Source organism: Agelaius tricolor, unplaced genomic scaffold (assembly GCF_023055355.1).
Source record: "Agelaius tricolor isolate 1412-34295 unplaced genomic scaffold, bAgeTri1.0.p SCAF_9, whole genome shotgun sequence".
NCBI classification, from domain to species: Eukaryota; Metazoa; Chordata; class Aves; order Passeriformes; family Icteridae; genus Agelaius; species Agelaius tricolor.
This window is the reverse complement of record NW_027269269.1, coordinates 23,000,759-23,019,313: the sequence shown is the minus strand read 5'-3', so window position 1 is coordinate 23,019,313 and position 18,555 is coordinate 23,000,759. Positions and strand designations below refer to the sequence as shown.

General features: G+C 44.4%; 2 protein-coding genes across 3 annotated transcripts in view; one reads left to right on the top strand and one right to left on the bottom strand.

Moving 5' to 3' along the window:
* Window positions 1–14,562, top strand: part of ATP6V1A (ATPase H+ transporting V1 subunit A) — a 31,787-nt gene extending 17,225 nt beyond the window's left edge. For both annotated transcript variants that reach the window (XM_071433233.1, XM_071433235.1), the window contains exons 6-15: window positions 226–377; window positions 1,196–1,358; window positions 2,533–2,641; window positions 4,084–4,206; window positions 4,296–4,410; window positions 6,068–6,131; window positions 6,861–7,064; window positions 9,002–9,096; window positions 10,241–10,412; window positions 12,302–14,562. In XM_071433233.1, the coding sequence (XP_071289334.1) occupies window positions 226–377; window positions 1,196–1,358; window positions 2,533–2,641; window positions 4,084–4,206; window positions 4,296–4,410; window positions 6,068–6,131; window positions 6,861–7,064; window positions 9,002–9,096; window positions 10,241–10,412; window positions 12,302–12,394 (1,290 nt within the window). In that variant the 3' untranslated portion in view covers window positions 12,395–14,562. The remainder of the gene's footprint in view (window positions 1–225; window positions 378–1,195; window positions 1,359–2,532; window positions 2,642–4,083; window positions 4,207–4,295; window positions 4,411–6,067; window positions 6,132–6,860; window positions 7,065–9,001; window positions 9,097–10,240; window positions 10,413–12,301) is intronic.
* A 251-nt stretch (window positions 14,563–14,813) lies between these two features.
* DUSP12 (dual specificity phosphatase 12) lies at window positions 14,814–18,325 on the bottom strand. Its single transcript, XM_071433236.1, has 6 exons — window positions 18,013–18,325; window positions 17,820–17,933; window positions 17,619–17,737; window positions 16,578–16,674; window positions 15,924–16,110; window positions 14,814–15,408 (listed from the first exon to the last, which is right to left on the bottom strand). Exons 1-6 carry the CDS (start codon window positions 18,279–18,281, stop codon window positions 15,247–15,249), a joined length of 948 nt encoding a protein of 315 aa, XP_071289337.1. The 5' UTR covers window positions 18,282–18,325; the 3' UTR covers window positions 14,814–15,246.
* Window positions 18,326–18,555: the final 230 nt, after the last annotated feature.

Genomic DNA, 18,555 nt, shown 5'->3' with positions numbered 1-18,555 from the left:
TTGCTCTTCAAAAGCCTGTTTTTAATGTATGGTGTATCTTGCTCTGTTTTCCCCTAGAGGCCTTGTAACTATGGGAGAGAGCCTTCCCTTGGGAGGTGATGATTGCATGAGAGATTCTAAGAGCTCTGTGGTGTTACCAAAAGCCTGTGCAGAGTAGTTAAAGTGAGAATTTATGTGCTGGTCCAGCGTGCAGCTGTTTGCTTACTTCACATGTCTTTGTGTTAGGATGTTGTGCTAGAGCTGGAGTTTGAAGGTGTGAAGGAGAAGTTCACCATGGTGCAGGTGTGGCCGGTACGCCAGGTCCGTCCTGTCACCGAGAAGTTACCAGCCAATCATCCTTTATTAACTGGCCAACGAGTCCTGGATGCCCTCTTCCCGTAAGTGCTTCCTTTTATTTTGTACTGTGTAAGAAATCTCTCCCTCAGGGGGAAGCAGAAGCAAGAGGCCTTAGAGCATTAGGTTTTTTTAATGGTAAGCTTTCGCCATGTGTCACAACATAATCTTAAAAAAATATTTAGCTGAACTTCTCATATTTATTTGGCAGGTGAATCCACTGGTGGAAAAAGGAAGTTTAACAAAACCATTCTAGGTCATTAATCTTGAAAAAACTGAATGTGCATAAGCTTATCATAACCATGCCACATCTACAGAAAGGCTAGAACTTTCAAGCTTGCTATCTTCATTTGGATGCATGAGTAGGATATCTTTCCACGGTCTTGAGGATGTGTAGTTTCCAATGATTTTGAGGTTGCCACTTAGGAAAACTGTTGCACTTAACTGTAACACAAACTGCTCATTTAAGCAGCTAACTTCTAAGACCCTGAATTCAGTTATTTTGGTCCTGAAATATTGTGCTCCTTATTTTCTATAAGGCACAGCTAAGTACAGTTGTTCTTTTCTTAGCATTTCCATTCCATCGCTGCTTCCAGCTGTGAAAACTGCTTTGTCTCAAGCCCAAAAGTCATGCTGTTGTATCAGCATAAGTCACATACTTAAGGACAGGAGAAGAAAAGGATGGTTTAATCCCTCAATTTTTTTGTTTCGTGAAATACCTCTGTGTTTCTCACCTAGAACATTGAATGTGACTCCTGCCATTCTGCTTTTGATGAGGGAGTTCTAGTGAAAAATATATTCTAAGATGGGAAAGAACTGTTTTTTAGTTCCTTGCAAATCAGAGTCCTTTTTCTTTACTCAGGTGTGTACAAGGGGGTACAACAGCGATTCCTGGGGCATTTGGTTGTGGAAAGACTGTGATCTCACAGTCTCTTTCAAAGTACTCCAACAGTGATGTCATCATTTATGTAGGCTGTGGAGAACGAGGAAATGAAATGTCTGAAGTACTGAGAGATTTCCCTGAGGTTAGTATGGAGATTTCATGGAGAGTAAACCTTCCTGGGAAGACTTGCTATCGTACTGGTATTGTAACCGAGTAAAATACCATATTGGTAGAGTGACTTGAAAAGGTCATCTTGCCTGCTGTGAAGCTCTGGCAAAAATCCCTTTTGGCTTGTTAAAGAATTATTTCAGTGGCCCCTCAATAAACATCTGGACTAGTTTTTGGGTGTACCTTCTAAGTTGGTTAAAATAAAGCCAGAATGAATGTCAGAGAAGAATTTAGCACAGTTGTAAGCATCTCACCTGTCGCTGGTCATGTCTCTAACTTGACCATGCATAGAAAATGCAATTTATAAATTGCAGGGTGGTGATACAGTTCCCAGGTATTAGTTTGACATGTTAAGCTTTGGAATACCTTTTGAATCAAGTAGAAAATACCTTGTTAATAAAAAAACCACAAAAACAACCAAGCAACAGATTTAGCAATCCTTGTACCTGTTATTATGTTTTAGTGAAGGTGTTGTGACAGGGTCGGCTAGTATGAACTGTCAGGTAGAAACTTTACTGTCAGAAATAGGGGCTAAAAGGCTTGGGTGTGTTGATTGGTGACAAAGTGTCAAAGTCAAGCTGAGGTAGCCCTGAAGAAGGCAAATCTCAAGGTATTCATAAATGGAATTCTACACAAATATCAGGGTGTGCATTCTGTTGTCCAGGCACTTGTAAAGCTTCACTGAGGTTAAAAATGTGGTTTTATGACCAGTTGTCAAATATTAACTTGGATTCTTGTAGATGGGGGAAAAAAGCTCTCTAATTCCTTATGGACTTATGACAGCAGGCTAAGAATTTTTAGCTCTTTCAGCCTGGAAATCTGAGAGAGGACCATGTGCTTCCTCGTGCAGTGGGTTTGTCATTACTTACTTGAATGGGATCTACAGAGATTTGGCAGTTGCAGAAGATGAGGTGAGGCTGAAGCACGTACCTTAACAAATAAAGCTGTGTGCAGTTTGAAAGACAAACCAACATGTCCTAAAATTTTGACTCTCATCTTTGGTCTTGGTAGAGTAGCTGAGGGGAGTATCCTGATACAAGGCAAGTAAAACAGTAAAAAAAAAAAAAAAAAACAAGCAGCAAAAAATTAACAAAAAAAAATCTTGCTACTGTTACAGTTTGGGTATTTTTCCTTTTCTTGCATTTTAGCTAACAATGGAAGTTGATGGCAAGGTAGAAAGCATCATGAAGAGAACAGCTCTAGTAGCAAATACTTCCAACATGCCCGTGGCTGCCAGAGAAGCCTCCATCTATACTGGTAAGATTTACAAGAGGATAGAGAAAGTTGTGTGTATAAAACAAGCCATCATGCTCTAGTATATTCAATTCCTGAGATGACCATATCAAGAAGCCAGTTTAGTTTCAGAAGTAAACCTTTTCAGACTTTGCCTGCACCAAGTCTTAGTATCTTAATTGAATCTGGCTTGCTTGCATATAATTGCCATTTCTGAATATTGAGTAAATTTTGTTTATAAGGTGAATTTACTGTGCCAGGACTTGTGTAGGTTTTCTGCATGTGTTAATTCTGTAAGCTTTAGGTTTTGACTAGCTTTTTGCTGACAAGTACAGCTACTTAATGGACAGGGATAGTATTCTCTGAGCTGGTTGACTAATATTTCCTTTGCAGCCTCTTAAAGGCTTTTTTAAAGTTCTTTTTTATGAACAGTTGTCAGATAATTCAGATAAAACACAATCTTTTTCTCACTCTTGTATTCTGGTGGTTTGAAAGGGAAGGAGACATTTTACAGTTAGAAGAGTCTTTGTTCATGGTTTCAGTGAGGAAAAGTGTCGGAACCCAGGAAATTCCTCTGGCTGCCCTGGAGGACTTGAGCCCCTGCCCAGGGGGCTCAGAGACCTTGGCACAGCGCCCAAAATCCCTGTGCCTTTGATTTAGCCCTTGGAAAAAATAATTACCAACCTTATATGAAGAATTACAAGCCACGAAAGTTTAAGTAGAATGATAGTGAATTTATCACAGGGTGAAAAATAGATTTTTTGGAGCTTTTAGAATGTGGGTTCAGGGGGCAAGATGGAGGAATCTGGGCATGTCGAGCCTTTCTCCTTTTTCTTCTTGGCCTCCATCTTCTCCTGTGATGTTGGCACTTTTAGATTGGTTTAGAGTAGAAGTTCACTGTCTAACATGGGTGATAGTTATTGGAAAGTAATTGTAAATATTGTACACATAGTTTTTAGTATAAAAAGATAACACCATCTCTGAGGCGGGCAAAGTGCCTCTGACTGTCCTCTTGAGCGGACCTCGGCAGGACAGGAAGAAGAATTTTATAGATAAGATAAAATAAACAACCTTGAGACCGAGAAATGAAGAGTTCTGACTCCTTTGACTGCTGGGTTGGGAAAAGAGACTTTCTAACCCATCTCGGGGTCACTCTGACCAGCGAGAGATCCTGAGAGGAAAGAGTATCATCAGTGACATTGCAGTGTCTCTTCAAAGAAATACACATGAATGTAAGATGAATCTGAGTGGTCCATAAACAAAAATGAGGTGAGTGAGAAGAAATAAACAGAAAAAAAAAAAAAAGACAGCAGGGACATAAGCAGGAAGAAAGAGAAACTTCCATTGTCTGTTTCCATCAAAATGTAAATCAAATAATTTGGTTTATTTACATATTTATGATGACATATAAGCATAGAATTCCTTTTTGCACTGTATCCTGCAGCAGGCTGTTGTCTTTGTCACAGGAATCACCCTGTCCGAGTATTTCCGGGATATGGGCTACCATGTCAGTATGATGGCAGACTCCACTTCCCGATGGGCTGAGGCCCTCAGGGAGATCTCAGGGCGACTGGCTGAAATGCCAGCTGGTGAGTAGTCTTTCCTCAGCCTAGGCTTGTACATGCAGCCCTTCAAACTGGGAGCCTCTGACTGAATCTCTGTGTGTTGGTGTTTGCAGACAGTGGTTATCCAGCCTACCTCGGTGCCCGGCTGGCCTCTTTCTACGAGCGAGCCGGGAGAGTGAAGTGTCTGGGGAATCCTGAGAGGGAAGGCAGCGTCAGCATTGTTGGAGCGTGAGTGTTGCTTTGCTTTGCCTCTGCACCTGTTTTGTATGACACTATTGGAATTAAATACCAATATAGCCGGATGGAACGTGCCTGGGCCTGTCCTGGCCCTTGCTGCTTGACCAAAGGCAGCAGCTGTGGTGGTTTCACCTGAGAAATACCTTTGGCTAGCAGTGTGCTGCAGCTGGGCACTTGGGACAAGTCCAGGCATGCAGGAGCTCAGGTTTACCACTGGCAGAGAAGCTTTAAGGAAAGGAGTTGGGTTCTGCTTGAGGGTCTGATCCAGAGCTTTATTCCTGGCCCACAGGCCTCTGAATCCAGCAATAGCTCTAACAGAACTCTCCCGAACCGCGTGGTTGCTGTGTCTTTTAACCCTAGGGAGAGGGAAGGGGTAGGGATCCCACCAACCAGGTAAGGGGGGGGAAGTCTCAGGGGTCAAATGACACCTGGATGGCCCAATGACCCCAGGGCTGAGAGGCATCCTTTGAACTCTGCCAATCACTTGATGCCCTTCTGGAATGCCAAGATTGACGGACAGCACTCAGCAGGGGGCAAGGGAGGGGGAAAGGAGTGGTGATTGGCACCTGGGGAAGGACTGGGAAACTGAGGCAAACCATGACATCACACTGCAACATGACACGGTACCTTTTTTTTCCGACAAAAAGGTCTCGTTGCTCTGTGCAGCTGCAGAACTTAAAAATATGGGAGTGAGTAGGTAGATGCTTAGTCTCTGTTCACCCAGAACTGCTGCTGAATTGTGCGTGGGGGCAGAAGGAATGAATGCAGACAGGTAGCTCTGTGGGATCACAGGCACACCAATTGGATCAAGTGGCTCAGGGAAGAATGTCATTAGGGCACTCTGAAAAATATCTCAAACCATGCTCAGAGCAGGAAAGAAGGGGCAGTTAGAGCAGCAGTGTGTGCACTTGGAGGCATAATGAATCATGACTCTTATGCTCAAATATAGTTGAATTCCATGGAGCAGTGTATCTCAGGCTGTGATGATGAGGAGCATGTTGTCTGCAGGGATTCTCCTAGGTTTGTGTATCATATCCTGGATAAAGTGGATTCCCTTTGTTTTCAGGAGGGCCCCTGGCATATGCAAGAACACCCAGAACTGACTTTTTGCTCTGCTTAGTTCTGTTCACAACATACATACATAAGGGCTTTCTGCTTTTGAGATTGGAAGACTACTTTTTTTTTTTAATCTCTGTGAAGGCACGTATTGGAGTGTCAAGCACAAATGAAGTAGTTACTGTATAGGTGAATATCAAAAATAATTCCAAATTGCCATATTGTTTTCTGTAAAATCACTGCACTGTGTATTCATGATGTTCTATCAGCACTCTTGCTGAATCTGTTATAGTTGAGACAGGTTTGATGATCCAAGCTGGAGTTACTACCTGCAGCTAACATGACTGAAATTACACCTTAATACTGTCAATCAGTCACTGATGTAACTATTTCATGGTATGCTTGATATTACCCCTGTGTGGATATGCATCAAGCACTTTCTGTAAACGTATTGCAATCTGTTATTTAGTTGAAATCATGTGGACTTTTCTAGTTTCTCTGCACTGAGCTGTGCAGTCAGTCATATGTTCAGTACTTCAGTTTGAACTGTGAAAGCCACTCTGATAACCTTTCCCTATCTTTTCCTGCTCAGTGTCTCTCCCCCAGGTGGTGACTTCTCTGATCCTGTCACATCTGCTACCCTGGGCATTGTTCAGGTACGTCTCACAATGTTGCAGCTCTTCTGTCCACTTTGTTAGACTCCAAATAGTTGTACTTCAGCACATTTGTGCCAGTGGCTGGGGTGAGCTTTGATTTGACACAGGCAGCATTGTAGGGTGTTTTGGAAAATGTTCTAACACTGTGAAAGGCGACCTTGTGAGATGTTCTCAAACTGATGTGTTTGAGATCCCTTTGGAAGAGGGAGTGAAGACAGCAATTCCTTCCAACACTGCCTGCTCAGGGATGTCTGTGTCCTTTCTAAGTGCTGCCCGTTGAGCTGCACTGCAAATGTATCTGTTCCAGCTGAGATGGAAAGCAGACCACTCTTAATATAGGTGCTTTGAAACCACAAAAAATCCTCAGTGAAGCTGACTGGGAGTGTCTTGCAACTGTTTGCAGTTTTGGGAAAAGCAGTTACATCTATTCTGTCTCTGCTTTACATAGACTCCAATATTGACATTGCTGTGGCTAAGTGCTCCTCATGAGCAGTCTCAAGCTGAATAAATCTGAACTCAGCTTAAAAGTTGCATCATTTTTTGAGAAGTGTTATTTGAATGTCACTGCTATAGTTACCAGGCTCCCGGGCTTCCATTTGTGAAACCTTTGCTATGCTGCATTAACTCCAACTTGCTCGACTTCCTCTCTCTATTTTTTTAAATTGCCTTCAATTATTTTAGTTCACTTTTGATTTGAAGAGGCTGATTGACCTTTTTGGCTCCTGGCAGGTTTTCTGGGGCCTGGATAAGAAGCTGGCCCAGCGCAAGCACTTCCCATCTGTGAACTGGCTGATCAGCTACAGCAAATACACGCGAGCCCTGGACGAGTACTACGACAAACATTTCACAGAATTTGTCCCTCTCAGGACAAAGGCCAAAGAGATCCTGCAGGAGGAAGAGGACCTTGCAGAGATTGTGCAGCTTGTTGGGAAGGTGAGTGACCAGATGTGGTGTCATTGAGCCATCCTCCATTTCCTTACGGGTAGTGCAGGCTTTTGACCATATCTTTGAGTAGACCTGATGGATACTGCATTGCACACAGAAGATCATTGGGAGGTGTCAGACTCTCTCACCTCAAACTGTGCTTTATTCCAACTTTCCTACATGTTGTTTGACTTCTAATGAGAAATAGTTTTTCAGATTTGCTAAACCTTGGCTTGGTGCTGCTTTTCTCATGTAAATGATATTGGGACATCTACTGCTTGCTTTAAAGTTCACTTGCTTCAGTGTTCTATTCAGTTCTATTGCTGATATGCCCTTTGCTGCAACTAGAAGTACTATTCCATTGGAAGCAGTCTTCGTAGAGGAATTATGCAAACCCATCTTTACTGTTGAAGTTGTCTGAAGGGTTACAGTTTATTAGAAACCATGTTGCCAGCTGCAGGACAGAGGTGTTGGCATTTACAAGTTGGCCTGTAGAAGCAATGTGAAGTCTGCTTTTTAAAGAACTTGTGATTATCTGTTTTTTCTTTTGGAAACCTGTGACATATGGCTCCATTTTGCAGGCATTCTTTAATTTCCTTTTTTCACTTCAATGTTTTGAAGAGAAAGCTAAACTTGGACAGGAAAATTTCAATTGAAAGCTCTCAGAAAGGACCTAGTGAAAACTGTGTTTCAGCTTAGCACTGTAAATATGATAATTGGCAGGTTCCTGGCACATACTTGACAGTACTTTAATTCTGTGATGTTCAGATGAACTATTATGATTTACAGAGCTGTAGTAGTGTGTAGTAACATGTATTAAATACAGTTACACGGAGGAAGTTTGCTCATGGTGCTCTGTCTCTTCACTGACGTTCTAGTCCCACCAAGACGAGACCTTTCATCACATCTTGTCTAGTAGAGCTCTCTTCTCTTGATGTGTCCTTGAAGAAAAGGAAGTGGGGTCTTAGGACTTTCTGCAGTTCTCTATTTACAAAACCATCTTCTAAAAGGGTGGTTTGCAAAGCACGGTAGGATGAGGTCCTTGGGGTGGAAGGGATATTCATAAGCCAGTACTTGTGACTAGGCATTGTTCTCACGATAGAATTACTGGAACCGGTGATTTTTTTCTCAGAGATGTTATCTTTGACAGTTCCTTTCTGTCAGGGCTTGGCTAACAACTGCAACAAACCTTTAGAAAGGGGTAATTATGGAAGTACAGTCAGTGTAGTTTTTTCTTTTTAGAAATGAATTCTGAATTCTGTTAGTCTCCTCATGAAAGAAGGTCCAAATTTCCTGTCTAGAAGGGAAGTTGGGCTACTTAAAGCTTAATCAGGCCCCTTTAGCAAAAGGATGATGAAGGTGGAGAAGAGCAACCAAGAGCCAAGTGGTGCCAAGAGCAGTAGTGTGCAGCAGTTGTGCCTTTCCTGTGGAGTATGAGAGGAATTTTCATAAAATCATTTTCTTTTCTTGAATGCCAGGTGGGAAAAGGACATTGGTAATGGTGCAGACTAGTACCAAATCCTTTAGCTTGCTTCTTGATCTAGCATGCTGAGATCTAGTCTTTCTTCCATAAGGGTTGAGGAAGGTAAAAATGAATTTCTCTCTATGTAGGAGGGTGATGTTTCAATGTATCTCATAACAAAGCCGTGTGCATTTTCAGTGTCTGGTGGCTTTTCCATGGTCTTAAACAGTGGGAAGGAAGTTCCCTTTATCATCAGATAGACCTAAAGCAGACTTACTGAGTATTTGGCTCATCTTAATCTGGCAGTCAGTTAAATTAGCTATTCTAGAGCAGGGAGTGAGAAATACTCAAAAGACAGAGTTCTGCTTAATCCTGTCTTAGGAGGGTGGGAAGACAGGTACTGAAAGACAGCTGTTCTTGGCCAGGACATTCTGTGTCTTCATGACCTTGAGTACTAAACTAACTGTTTACCTTACTTTTCTAGGCTTCCTTGGCAGAAACAGATAAAATTACCTTGGAGGTTGCCAAGCTGATCAAAGATGACTTCTTGCAGCAGAATGGTTACACGCCTTATGACAGGTGAGATCTGACTGGCCACTCTGCCCTCTTAGTCCTGTGCAGTCTGGATTGATACAGTTATTTCACATGGAAGCTGACCAGTGCAGAAATTCATGTTACTGTCTCTAAAGAAGTGGAAGAACTGTGCTTAGGTAGCTCATTCAGCAGTGCATTCACATTGTCTTACGCAAGGCATGCAGACCCCTTCTGAAAGCAGCACCCTGCAGAACCCTCCTCTATTGTTCTGTTAGCCAGTGTTTCTGCAGTAGAATATCTGAGGAGGAGGACAGGACTGCTTTATTTTCATAGACAACATCCAAAGTCTTCCTGTTTATTCCATCAATACACAGGGAACTGCAAGAATCTGCTTTCAGTTACTGTTGCATAATTCTTGAGTAAGTTTGATCCATCAAAAAAAACCCTTACTCTCTCTTTCTCCCTAGTGAACTCTTCTTTTCTTCTTTCCATGCTATCCTTGTGTTTTAACAGCCTGACAAGGGGCCTTTTTGTACTTCATCTCACTCCCCAGCCCAGGTAGATCAGGAAGTCTCAAGTACTTCATCACTAGAAATGTCAACATCCATCATTTTGTAACAGTGTGCCTTTGATCAGGTTACTAGGACAGGTATGTGTGTATGCTATAGGAAGCACAGGAAGTAGCACATAAATAATAATGAGGTGCCTTTTATGGGACTCACCTACCCATTAAAAATGGAACTGCATGAAGTGCTCCTGTCATAGAGAAACTCCTTTTCCTGTGGGCAAAGAAACTCGCAGAGCTGTCATCCCAGCCTGTTAGGAGGAAGCCTGCTCCCTTGATGGACAAAACAGGAAGGAGGAATTCTGTTGGCTGCTCATTGTTTTCCTTTACTTGTTAGCATTGGCACAGATTGAAATGTGAGATTTGTAGAGCAGCAGTTCCTGTTCACTCCTGTTTTGCCTGAATGTTTGGGTACTGCTTCAGAAACCTCAACTTCCTTCAGCCTCAGGATAATTGTCTTGCCCTGCAATTTGACCATTTAAAAATGTGGGATGTGTTTGAGGCAGCCCCTCTCCTTTGGCAGTATACATTAAAAATCCCTGGAGTAAAGCAGCACTCTTTTTGTCAGGGAAGGATGCTGATACTGTTCCAAGATGCCTGACAGGTCCTCTTCTGTTCCATCAGGTTCTGCCCTTTCTATAAAACAGTGGGAATGCTTTCCAACATGATTGCATTTTATGACATGGCACGCCGTGCTGTAGAAACCACAGCTCAGAGTGACAATAAGATCACGTGGTCCATCATCCGAGAGAACATGAGTGAAATCCTCTACAGACTTACCTCCATGAAGTTCAAGGTATGTTGTAAGGAATTGGGTTATCCTGCTTCCTGTGAGCTTCCAGGGCCTCTGGAAGACTGACTAAGTAGTAAACACACCCAAGAGCTTTGATAAAGGTCTGTGAACAGAGACTCTTTGCCATCATTTTGAAGATAGTAAAGAATTGTTTTGTGAGCAGAGGTCAGTGCAGAAATCCAGTCAGCTGATGCTGACTGCACACAGCCTTGGCAACCCCACCTTCAGCATTCTCTTTTATGTTACATATAGTCATGGTAACAGTACAAGCATCTTTTCCAATTTGCTTTGGGGGTTTTGTGATAAAATTCTATAATAATATTTTAACATGTTCTAAGGAGACTATTATCAGAGAGAAGCAGCCTGAAGCCAAACATCGGACATGTCATAAATCATTGCAGGAGTGTTTCTTTCCTTAACTTCTATTTACAGTAGCTCAGTTAACATTTCTTTCATTCAGTTTCTCCTGGATTTAAACTTCAGGCTGCTTATATCTGTCTCTAATATAAAAGAGACTGCTCAAAATGGGGAGAGGAAGGGAGGAGAAACTTTAGCACGGGCTTAAGACAAAACAAGTGGATTGGAGCACCTGCTCTGGGTAACTTCAGTAGCTGTCATTTTAGGGTACAGCTTTAATAAAACTCATCCAGAGCGTGCTGGTGTAGCAGTTACTGGTAGGACAATGGTAACCTGTGATACTGACTGATCTCCTCTATGAAATGAAATGCTTATTCTGTTAAAACTCATATAAGTCAATACTGCAGATCTTTGGAGAACAAGTCGCAGTAGATTAAATACATGTAGAATTAAATATTCTGCCATGCCAATGTATTCTGTTCCTGCAGGGTACTGGCTTGTTTCTGCAGTACGTGGGTTCCTGGTATATATTCTCAAAGCATCAAGAACATAACAAGATGCCCTTGGGGACATGAGCTTCTTTGAGAGCTGCTGATGTAGATAGAATAATTAAAACACTCCCTACAAACCCTGGCCCACCAACAGGCACCCGTAGTACAGCAGAGCAGTGGACAGCATGGCTGAAAATGGGAACCCAGAGAGTGAATATATGTTAAGTGGAGCTGGACCTCTAATAGTTATGAAAGGAAAATTGTATTCCCCAGGGCACAGTCTGGCAGGTGTGAGGATTCAGATGTCCTGCATCCTGGGGTTTGGGTACTTTGGAGAGACAATGTAAGAAGTAGTGCATCCACACGTGTAAGGCCTCTGTGTTTACCAAGAGTTGCACTGATCCAGAGGATCTTAGCACTCAGAGGAGCATGGTGAAGACATTGAACAGATTTCACAGCCTGACAGTTAATGCTTCTTGCAGAGAAAGCCTTGCAGCCTCAGAGCAAAGCTGATAAATTTTTTGCCTTTGTCTTTCATGAAAAATATTCTGAGAAAATGAAGCTGTACAAAGAAATTTTTGGGATTTTCATGATTACACAATACATTTTAATTTGAATGAAACAACCTCTAAGTAATTGCAGAGTAATTCTTCCACTTACTGGGGATGCACTGCATTTGGTGTGGGGATAGGAGCTGGTATTAATCACTGCAGCTCTTAAATCACACAGTATTAACCAAGACCCTCAGTGTTTTTGATAGCTTTCCAAATCAGTTGCTTTACAGTGCAGTAACCACTGCTCATGAAAAAAAAAATCTCTTTCCAGTAACCATTCTGCCTGCTCACTAATGTGGGAAGACAATGAGATTTAAACCCTGTGGCTGTTGGTGAGACAGACAGGATGCAAAGACAGAGCTACAGTGCCTGCTCTGCAGTTGGCAAGTGTTGATCCCGAGTCAAGAGGTTACAGCAGTGGCAAACCAGGGCTGACTTAATTACCATGGGCTTTTCCTGATGGATCTGTTTACTTGCTGTGTTCTTTCAGGACCCTGTCAAAGATGGTGAAACAAAAATCAAGGCGGACTATGCTCAGCTGTTTGAGGACATGCAGAATGCGTTTCGAAATCTGGAAGAGTAGACTCGACCTCTGTGACCACTCCAGTTTGTCCTCTCAGTTCCTCATCTCAGCTCCTCTGCTTCCCTACCTTACAAGAATGATGCAACAGTACTTGAGTTGATAAATAACCCTGTGTTTCCCCTGTTCATACTCAGAGAGCGTCTTTACAAGAAACATTCCTCTTAGTTTGTATTTGGCATTGCTTTGTGTGTCTGGTGAGTGATGTGTGAATGGGCCTGGCTGAGTGAGGAAATGCTGTTGTACACTTCTAGGGTGGGAAAAATGTCAGCTTTCCTCTCCCAGCTCTCCTGGTAACCAGTCTTTCACCTCGGGGTGTAACCAGTTGAGCTGCACTGGCAGAGGAGGTGTAGGTCTTCATGCAGTCATGCAGTACATTGCGAGCTGGCAGTGGGAAGGGCATTTACACCTGCCACTTTGCTAAGTGACTATCAGACATAGAACTCCCTGTTCTCAAACAGAATTTTTGACCATATTCTGATGACATGTTGACACAACCAAAAATTCTTCACTACTCTATCATTTCTGAGTCTCTCAGCTGAGTCTTTTGGTACTGAAATGTGGTAGCTCTGGTCCTCTTCAAGAAGGGACTAACTAGAAGATAAGCATATGCAAGTGACTGGTATAATTTTGTACACTGGAGAAATACAATTTTATCTTCCTGCTTAATACAGATAGGACTGTTGGACTCAGCATCAGCTGAAATCACAGCTACAGGTGCTCAGCTTCCAGCAGAATTTTACCTTCTTGGCTCCCGTTCATCCCATAAATTTTCCTGACACTCAGCTACTTTACTTTGTGAAGCTTGTGATGCTGCCATGTACTGCAGGTCATGGTTGGCAAGGTACAGTGATGCCACACGTGCTGACCACAGCGTGGTCCTTCCTTGGTGGTGCTCTGCCAGTGCAGTTGCCCCCAGTGCAATGCCCAGGTTATGCCAAGGAAAGGAAAGCACATGCTTAGCCTTCTTCCTCCACCTGTGCTCACCTGGCCTGTTGGGTGGTGGCACAGAAAGTCCCCAGTTGTTGTGTAAGAGGAATGTATGATGCTCAGCTGGGGGCAGGGGATGAACGGGGGAAGGTTGACGAGTACAAATGTATTTACTCCTGCCTTGTTGATTACAATGCAAGAGAAACCAGTGGCTCTGGTCTTCTGCTCTGTGCTCTGGAAGCACTCTGTCAAGCAGCTGAAACTGCTGCCTCTTGGGCTTTTTTTATTGGTAAAACTAGACTGAGATGAGAAATGAGCAGAGCGCAGCCTTTCTGTCAAACTCCCCAAGCCCAGCACTCATCCCATTGCTCCAGAGTGTGAGAGAGAGATGCTGGCATCCTCTCCAGTCTCTCCCTCTCGATTTTGTCAGGTGGCATTCCATGCCCAGCTGGGTTCCAGCTGCCACCTACAGCTTTGTTAGTCCTGAGACAGCACCTGTTGTTGGTGACACTGTGCCTGCGTGAGCGTTAACTCTGCACTGAAGTATTTCCACCGGCGCCAGCTTTGAACAGTAGTGATGCAAAGGGATCTTGTGCTACGGACCAAATGCTGCCACTTCCATTATGGTATCAACCCACTGTTTGTCAGGGGAGAGCCCAGCTGTAACTTAAAGGGATTGACTATTTTTGGTTCTCCCGAAAAGAAACTGCTCCTCCAGCTGATATTCTGGTAGTGAACGCTTAAGTTTACAGCTCACTAAACTTTTGGTGTATGCTGCTTATTTTATCAACGAGCATGTGTGAATGAGTAGCCACCATCCAAGCCCCTGCTGGGCTCATCGTTTGTACCCTTCACCACTGTACAATGTAGCATTTCATGCTAGAAACCAGATGTTCTTATCTCTTTAAATAGAGGATGTTATAAACTTTACAGAAGATGTCTAAGATAATGCAGTTCTAATATTTATTGTGCTGTACCTGGCCCTGAAGTGTGACCAGTTCAAAGTTTCATATATATTTTTGTCCTTTTTGTTTTGTGTCTGTTTTCAGTGTTGAGATTCTGATGTTCACTGTGTCCTGCAAGTCTTCCTTCCACAGCTGTGGGAGGAATTACAACATGGGCAGAACCCCACCACCTACTTTATCTTGTATATTTCATAATGTACGTTGCTGGAAATTGTGTAAAAAAAATAAATTAAAAAAAATTGTTCAAGTCAATGAAAATAAAATTGATTTAAATTAGGTTTTATCTGTCCTATTTTTTTTTTATGTCAAACTAAACCTATGCTAAACAGTGGTGTACACAGCAGCCCATCACAAAAGGTGACAGCTTGCTTAGAAAAAATTACATCATCACTTGAGGGATTTCTTCAAAACTGCAAGCAGTTATTTGGCATGGACTCTACGTCAGTTCTCCCATTCCATTACAGCTTCCACAATCTCCTCACACGTTACATGAATGAGTTACAAGTAGTAAATACTCTTGGGGCAGGTATTTTTAGCATTACTTTAATACAATAAAAGTATAACTGTAAGTTTGCCTCTTGCTGCCATGCAAGCAAAACAACTGTAGTTGTACCATTTGAGGGCACGGCACTTTGGATCAGAATCTGAGCAGCACTACTGGCCACAGCAACTCCTTTTGAATAAGGAGTTGAGACCTTCTGTAAACAGCAACACATACATGAAGAATACACTAAAAACATCACACTTGGCCAATTTTGTAGATTTGATCACTCTCTAACACCTCTTTGAAGAAAGTGTTCTGGTATTTCATAGAATATATTAAAAGATACATCAAGCTGAAGGTGTTCAAGTAATTCCACCACCTCACAAAGGGTTGGAAGTCATAAGCTCATTTCTGGGCAACCATGGACTAGTACTTCTCAGTGGATGTTAAGAAATCCACGAAGTGAAGCGATGAATTCAGGTTTTGGCAGTCTGGAAGTTACCAACAGGCAATGTCCTCACTTCATCCACTCGACTTTTGTGGATCTGGAAGGCCGGTGTCACCCAGCGGCCACAGGAACACTGGTCCCCCCTCCAGCTGAAGGAGCCCAGCTTTGACGAGCATTTGGGACACAGAAGCTGCAAGAAAGACCCAGGACTCAGTCTAAGACATGTGTTGATGTGGACTTAGTTAGAGACAGGCCAAAAAGCCAAACTGGAAGGGCTCTTTAGCCCTGGGGTGTAGCAGGCAGCTGTGCTGGCAGATGGAAGGGTGTGGAGATGCAGCCACTGGGACCTGGTGGGATTCCAAGACAGTTTTACCAGGGTCCAAAGGACTCGGTCAGCCTGAGACAGGCTTCTGAAGTGCCACAAATCTTTCTCATAATAGAAACAGATAAACCCTCTCCAAGATCCTGGCTGGTGTTGTCAGCACAAGCAGTGCATCAGCTCGTTTCCTTATGAAAGAGTATTTTACATTTAAGCATCTGCCCATAAGCTGTGAAATTTACATCAAAAAGGCTGGGGAGGCCTAGGACCTTGTGTGGGGGTTTTCCTTTGGGGAAGAAACACAATTCTGCCTTTGCAAAAAAAAAAAAAAAAAAAAAAACGCAAACCAAAAATCCAAAGACTAAAAAGCACATGCTCCATCTCACCTGTCCTTCCATTACTCCGAGCAATGCCGGTTCCATCCACTGCACAGGCTCGATGAAGTATGAGGTGCACTTTTCCTGGCCATTCCCAGAAAGCCGTGCAGACTCTGTTATCCTCTTGTGGGCAAAGGCTGTCGGTCCCATTCCTTCCGTGTGGGACAAAATGCTGGAGCTACGGAACAGAGCACGTCTGCCCTCCAGGACACGGGAAAAAAGAAGTGAAACAAATGGGTTTTTTAACTGGGCAAATCTACAGACAATAGAAAATAAGGATATGGGCCTCCTGACTCTGAATAATTAAACAGGAGTACAAATTATACATGTTTTTGATTAGTCTAGAAGGTTCACAAGCACCACTCCAGGGAACAAAAGCTTTTGTATTTTGTAGTTTTGACTTTTTTTTTTTTTGCAAACACAGTATGGAAAATTAGGCAACAAAAGCTTTTGTATTTTGTAGTTTTGACTTTTTTTTTTTTTTTGCAAACACAGTATGGAAACTTAGGCAACAGCTCATCCCTGACCTGACAACAATGACATGCCCATTGATTCACACTGGTTATGCTACTCTTGAGTAGATTTCACAATGACATTTTAAGGAGAACTATAAAGCATTTTATAAATACATAAAAGTACGTATTTTTTCAATATATAAAGTACCTGCATTTCCTGCATCTGTAGAGAACCTCTGTGTTCAAAGTTTGACATATAGTGGTAGGATCAACTGCAAAGACTTCTCGGGGCAAGTCTTGAGGTTCTGCAGAGGGGTCAGGACCATGTTGTGAATCAGGTCAGCTCAGCCACGCTGCATTCCTGGGAATGAGACAGGAGTGTGTCTCTGCCCCAGTCACAGCCTGCAGGAGCCACCTTCTTCCCTTTCATTTGCTCTCTCACCAATTCCAATAGATTAAGCTAAAAACAAAAGAGCCTCATCCCACCATGCCTAAGACTGGGATTTGCTTAATGCAAGGAACTGGGATCTAGACTACGGCCTCAACCATGGAAATAATGATATTTTGCTTTATGTTCTTACTTCAGCAGAAAGTAATGGTAGAGGAGGTTTCTGAGCAGTTGTGCCAATGTTTGAGTGCCCAAAATACAGAAAGTCAGCTTGCAAATGGCACAATTTGACAAAGTCAGCTTGCAAACTGCTAAGGATAATGATACATAGAGGGCAACAGTACTGTGATGCAGCACTCAGATCTTGCAAGAAAAGCTACGGATTACTATTTTATTATAAAATTACACCGATGCACATGTATCTCTTCCAAATTAAAAGAGGAAAATTTACTTCATTACCTGCATTTCAACTTTTCTCAAGTTTTGCATGTTATTTTTTTCATCACATTGACATATTTTCTGAGGATTCTGTTTGCCTTGCCAGGGATGTAAAAATCACGAAAAATATCAAACTGACCTTTACCATTTTTCACACTTTGCTAAAGAGTGCAGCTCCTTACAGATCTCATTTCCCACGCATCTCCCAAAGGCACATTTTCCCCCCCCCCCTCCCACTGATGAGCTGTGATTCTCTAGGGCTGGTGTAAGGTGAATGCTTGCCCTGGCCAAGTGCAGGCTCGGCTCCTTTGAGGGCCACACTCGAAGTCCAGCCCCTCTGACGGGGCTCATTCCGGGACAGCCTGTTCCAGCCCGTTCCCCTGCTGCGACTCTGCTCCGCGCACCTGCGCTGCTCCCACTCACCGGAGAACCTCTGGCTGAGCATCTCCAGCCGGTACCGCTTGTAGAGCGCGCTGCTGGTGTCCACGGCGCACCCCATCGCCTCGTAGAGCTTCAGCTGCGCCTGGAAGCCCGAGTTCACCCTGCGGCGGGGCCGAGAGCAGAGCGGGGTGAGGGGGGCGCCGGCCGGGCCGGGCGGGCCGAGGGGCGCGGGCGGGTACTCACTGCGCGTCCGGCTTGGCGGCCCTCACGGCGGCGAGCGCCTCCTGCCAGCCCAGCCCCTGCGTCTTCATCAGGTAGGCGGCGACCACGGCCACGCTGCGGCTCACCCCGGCGTGGCTGCAAGGCAAGGGCGGCCCGTCAGCGGCAGCGCCGCGGCCGCGGGCAGCGCCGGGCCCCGCCGCGGCCCCGGGCTCACCAGCGGACGAGCGCGGCGCCGCCGCCCGCCCGGGCCGCGCCCAGGAACGCGGCGCACTCGTCCAAGCGGCTCAGCAGGTCCGCGCCGGGCTCGTCCCGCGCCCGGACGTGCATGGCCCGCAGCCCCGGCACGGCCGGCGGCTCCTCCGCGTCCACCGTCAGCACCGCCACCACCCCCGCCGCCGACAGCGCCGCCGGGGACGAGCAGGAGTCCGCGCCGCCCACGTAGAGCCCCTCCAGCACCGGCACCATCCTGCCGGGAGCCGCCATGGCTGCGGGAGCCGGGAGGGAAGCGCCGCCCCCGGCACGGCAGCGCTTTCCGCTTCCCTTGCCAGTGTGGAAAGAGTAATTTCCGTAGCAATCGTCACGCAGCTGTGCTGACCGGGCAGGTTCTCTCCTCACCTCGTCCGTCTTAACTTGTCTTTTTTCCCCCCACCCTTCTTCTGTCTCCTTACAAGTGCTCAGAAAACAAATATGAGTCACAGGAGCGGTCGGGTTGCAAGGGACCACAGTGGTCCAACCTCCCCGCTCAAGCAGGATCGTG